The following is a 5,190-nucleotide window of genomic DNA, read 5'->3' on the forward strand; positions in this document are numbered from 1 at the left end:
ATACCTGTATTCAATATCTACTTGAAATGGCTGCTAGAGCACCCCCTCCCACCGACTAACTACCTCGTGTAACAAGATGGCGCCTACATCCGGAGGATGTGCATTAGATAAGACACTTAACACCTAACCAATTAGAGATGTATTCTCTCTGTTATCTACCTTTTTGCATATGATGTATTTTTGCCTTTATAAGGGGCTTGCCGCCCCCTGAGTAAACATTCCGAAGTTTTTATTAACCTGATACCTGTGTCTCAGTGTAATTTACTTCAAAACGTGCACGCATTTATTTTAACAATTTGGAAAGGAGCAGATACTCAGATAAACACTTGGTTTGATCCACAATATCTGTGTATATCTAGCAGTATGGTTGGCTTCCCTGGGTTCCAGTGGGGACCAGGCTGGCCTGGTACAGGTCAAAGACCGGAGCTGCAACAGCAGCTCCAGGCTGCTCTACTACGTTGTGGATTCCCATTCACAAGTGCTTGGAGGAAGTGATCCGAGATCATTTCCTCTATGTGCTGCATTGCTTAAATTGAGGATTGTCCTTCACCATCTTTTCATATTAGCAGATATTTGAAGTTTTACTGAGACTCCTGATAGGACAGAGCCTGTTTGGCTCTAGCAGCCTTGAGTGCCGTGCAAAGACACCCCGAGTGCCGTGCATGGCACTAGTGCCGTAGGTTGCCTACCCCTGCCCTAGGGGTTAAAAAAATATTAGATCACAATACTGTGATCTATATTTTGATCACTGGAGGCAGTGATCAACTGGCAGGGAAGGGGTTAATTTTTCTTTGGACTGGGTAAAGAAGGGTGGGATTTTGTTTTATTTTTTTTTTAACTTTTTTCGCTTCAGGTGGAAGGGGTTTTCATCCACACTTTTTTCCCCACCACAACTCTGTTGGTATGTAAAAAAAAATAAAAAAAATATATATATATATATATATATATATATATATAACCATCCTAATAATAATAGGCACACAGAGAGGTCTGTATATAGTGAGAGAGGTTATTCCTACATTTTTCCATGTAATGCCCTGTGTGACTTCCAAGGTAAGAAAGCAGAAGTAGAGACTTTAGTATGTTATCTGATAACAAGTAACTATGGTTACATTGCATGCTGGGGGAAATGACGGTGTGCCTCGTTTCGTGGGGAGGAGCAGGTCAACGCAGGACTTTTATTTATTGGCCTGTAAGGACCTCAGGCAGCATGCCCTATTCGCAGTGTGCGTGCGCGTTCCAGAGGAATAGGAGAATGCGTCGCCACGGCAACAGATTCCCGAGAGGACGCTGTGCAGTTATTACCGCGCGCATGAATTACACACGTCGCGCCTTTTCTGACGTCACTTCCTGCGCGCGGTCTGATTTAGACGTTATATCAATCTCACTGGGAACCGAAGGTTCGGGATTTGCTATTTGACTATGTTTTTAGCCCGGCGGCTGCTTCGGACAGATCTCCGGTGTCTGCTATGTAACCGGGCATCTATTTCGGAGCATTTGCCGGTGATTCAGGTCCCCCGCCAGGCCCAGCTGCTCGCAGAGAGGAGAAGCCGGCAGACTGGCAGTAAGCGCGTGGTCACCCCCCAGGCTGGGAAGCTCCTAATCAGGACCCGCAGGCAGGAGCTCAACCAGCCGGCAGGACAGACCTGCAGCCACTGGGAGCGGCCCGAGCTGGTCAGCAAGGGCTGGAAACACCGCCTATCGCGGGGAGATTACTTTATCATCGAGCGGCAGACGGCGGTGAGGCCCGGCCCGATCAAAACCTCCACTTTCCAGGCCCTGGGGCTGGACCCAGCTTTGATTAGCGCACTCTCTGCCTCAGGAGTGAATATCCCCACGTGGGTCCAGACGCAAGCCATACCTACCCTGCTCTATGGCAAAAATCTGCTCTGTGCAGCCGAGACAGGAAGTGGAAAGACTTTGAGCTACCTCCTGCCTATCCTTAACCAACTCTGTACTGGAAAAAACACTTCTCATGACCCTTTGAACCTAATTATTGTGCCCTCCAGGGAACTTGCCAGCCAGGTGGCATCTGTTGCCAGGAGCCTATGTACGCCGTTGGGGCTGACTGTGAGTGTAGTGGGTGGAGGACGCGGCCTGGTAGCAGTGGACAGACAGTTATGCAAAGGACCTATTGATATTTTGGTAGCCACTCCAGGTGCCCTGTGGAAGGCACTGAAGAGGGACAGTGTAAGCCTGGCATCATTGAAATGTATTGTTCTGGATGAGGCAGACACGTTGTTTGACCATTCTTTCTCCAAATTGGTGGAGGATATCCTAATGCAGACTCGTATTGCTACTTGTGAAAAAGACGTGCATGGTGAGGAGAGCAAGGCCCAACTAGTGGTCGTTGGTGCCACTTTCCCCAGTGGTGTTGGTCAAGTTCTTGGCAAAATGACTGACCTAGCAACCTTTGCCACTATTAAAAGCAAGAGTCTCCATTACCTGCTGCCTCATATACAGCATACTTTCCTAAGGGTGAAGGGGGCTGTCAAAGTATCAGAGTTGTTGACTATTCTTAAGAAACAGGTTCCAGAGGGGCAAGGATCAGGAGTTCTAGTTTTCTGCAATAGTTCCAGCACTGTGAACTGGCTGGGCTATATTTTAGATGATCATTGCGTTCGTCACTGGAGGCTACAGGGAAACATGCCAGCAAGCATGCGAACTGGCATCTTTGAGGCCTTTCAAAAAGGACAATCAAATGTTTTGGTTTGTACAGATGTTGTCTCTAGGGGCCTGGATAGTCTAAATGTAGAGGTCGTAGTGAATTATGACTTCCCTGCAACACTTCAGGACTACTTGCACAGAGCAGGCAGAGTTGGTCGACTTGGCAGCGAGAAACAGGGCCGTGTAGTGAGTTTTGTCACTCATGCCTGGGATGTGGAATTGGTGCAGAAGATAGAAATGCAAACTCGCAAGAGGACTAGCCTTCTTGGCACCAAGTGTGACATCAATGATACTGTGAAACACACTTTATAAATATTTAGATCAATAAAAAGCTAACGAAAATTCAGATTTGTTTTTTAAAAACGTTTGTGTTTTGTCACTGAGACATACAGTAAATATTTTCATTCCTTTATAATCATTAAAACTGAATTTAATTGGTCACCTAAAATAATAATTAACAACAAAACCAAAACTTTGTCACTGGATAAAATCATTTTTTTTTTTTTTAAATAAATTATTTATATATATATATATATATATATATATATATATATACACACACACAAATGTACTTGTATAGCCTGTTCAAAGTCTTTATCATCACTCTGAATGTAACAGCTCTTTTATTTGAATCTTTTTAAGGATCTTTGCAACCTGTTGCTGAAAATTGGACATATGTGACATTTTGAGATATGTGGTCAAAATGTTGTTTGACAACTTAAATGTGGTCTCCTGGACTCTAGACATCTCCATAAGAGCCAGAAGCTCAATACGCTTAGTGCTGTAGGGCTTTGCTCATTGGCTGACAATGATCAGCTGTCACTCTATACAGGTAGGGAATAGTTCAGGAGAGCTAATGAAAGCTTCGTCCAATAGCTTCCAACAGAGAAGGTGAACAGTTGGCTCCAGTTGTCAAGCTGTTTGCAAAAACAGTAGTGCAAACACATTAAGGTGCTTGCAGTAGTCTTATCAAATCCTGTATATCAGGAGTTCAACTCTCATTTGACCACCCCATTTCATTTTCTCAGCTTCTTTTTACCGCTCATATGTGTTAAGTGTTTGTTCATTCTCAAAAAAAATCCTATATTTCAGTTCGGTTCTCACTTAGGCACTCCAATTCATTTTTTTCAGCCACATAGCAAAATTATAGGTACAGTGCATAACAGTCAATGCTATTTCATTAACCAATTTTGTTCAATTTAATTTGGCTGTTTAACCCCTTAAGGACACATGACGTGTGACATGTCATCCCTTTTATTCCAGAAGTTGGGTTAAGTATTTGGCATGAAATAGAATGTGTTTGTAGGGGTATACACAACTGTTGTTGGCCCTCTAATGGATTTTTATGTTATTACATTTTATGAACTTATCATCTGGTATGAGATTATTTCAACTTCTTTTTTCTCTCTGCTCTCCTTTTTCTCTTAATCTAATAAATCCATATTTAACCCCTTAAATACCAAACTTCTGGAATAAAAGGGAGTCATGACATATCACACGTCATTTGTCCTTAAGGCGTTAAGTCATAATACAACAGGTTGGTGCTAATCTACAAACAATATATGGTCAGGCAGCAACCTTAGCGAAGGGGATCCCTCTAAACCCTTCAACAAACCAGAAAGAAACAGTACAAGAAATGGATAGGGCTGCGCCTATATTACCGAGTATAAGTCCCAAAGAAATGGCACTGGAGCAGTAGAAGAAGGTCAAAGGCCCTTGGGTGGACTCTTCTTCAAGAGAAGATATGTCAGTGTTCATATATAGATGGAGACAAGAAGTAGATTCGAGGGCAACCAATAGTGTAATAAGTAAAATCCAAAAGGTGAGATGGTAATACACTCACAATAAAAGAGCTGTGACCAGCTCTAGTATAGATGGCATACAGCAGCATAATCCCTGCTTATGGGATATGCAGGAACAGTGCATCTGTCTGTGCAGTCTAGTTCTTGAATACTTTGAAAAGATAAAATAAAAGGGCACCAATAGTGCTCTCAATGTCATAAACCATAGTGTAAAATAAATACAATTATACTCACAAGTCTAGAGCAGGAGACACTGCTCTATGTATAAGGCGTTGGTGGTATGATCCCCACCTCGATTGCATGGAGTACAGGAACAGTAAAATGCCAGGCAAGAATAAAATAAAATTAAAAAGGTGTATATATAATACAATAAAAAGATTGGCACAACTGAGTGGCCAAAAAACTTTTTTTGATAAAATACACCATTTAAAATAACTATAACACGTTTCACCATACGTGGCTTCTTCAAATGGAATAAAAGCAACAGCCTGTCAGACTGTTTAAATAGGGATACTGAGTAATTAAAATTTGCGCCAAAAATATGTTATCCCTTTCTTGTACAACATCTTTTTTTTTATTAAATTTTTTGATTTTTAAAAACCATAATAATAATAATCATCGTACAACAATGACATATATAGAAATGAACACAGAATAAAAAAATAAGGTTACAAATAAATCAAAGAAACGGGGGAAAACATCCATCCAACTTATGCATTAT

The 5,190-nt window shown here is 41.9% G+C and overlaps 1 protein-coding gene across 1 annotated transcript; it reads left to right on the forward strand.

Annotated features, from left to right (window-relative positions):
• Nucleotides 1-1,326: 1,326 nt before the first annotated feature.
• DDX28 (DEAD-box helicase 28) lies at nucleotides 1,327-2,980 on the forward strand. The gene has a single exon (XM_063438746.1). The coding sequence runs from the start codon at nucleotides 1,423-1,425 to the stop codon at nucleotides 2,977-2,979; it is 1,557 nt and encodes a 518-aa protein (XP_063294816.1). The 5' UTR covers nucleotides 1,327-1,422; the 3' UTR covers nucleotide 2,980.
• The last annotated feature ends 2,210 nt before the right edge of the window (nucleotides 2,981-5,190 follow it).

The sequence above is a fragment of the Pelobates fuscus genome, chromosome 12 (genome assembly GCF_036172605.1).
Source record: "Pelobates fuscus isolate aPelFus1 chromosome 12, aPelFus1.pri, whole genome shotgun sequence".
Lineage (NCBI taxonomy): Eukaryota > Metazoa > Chordata > Amphibia > Anura > Pelobatidae > Pelobates > Pelobates fuscus.

Bases quoted from the DNA above. Each gene is read 5' to 3' on its own strand.
- DDX28 (XM_063438746.1), top strand. From the start codon at position 1,423: ATGTTTTTAGCCCGGCGGCTGCTTCGGACAGATCTCCGGTGTCTGCTA.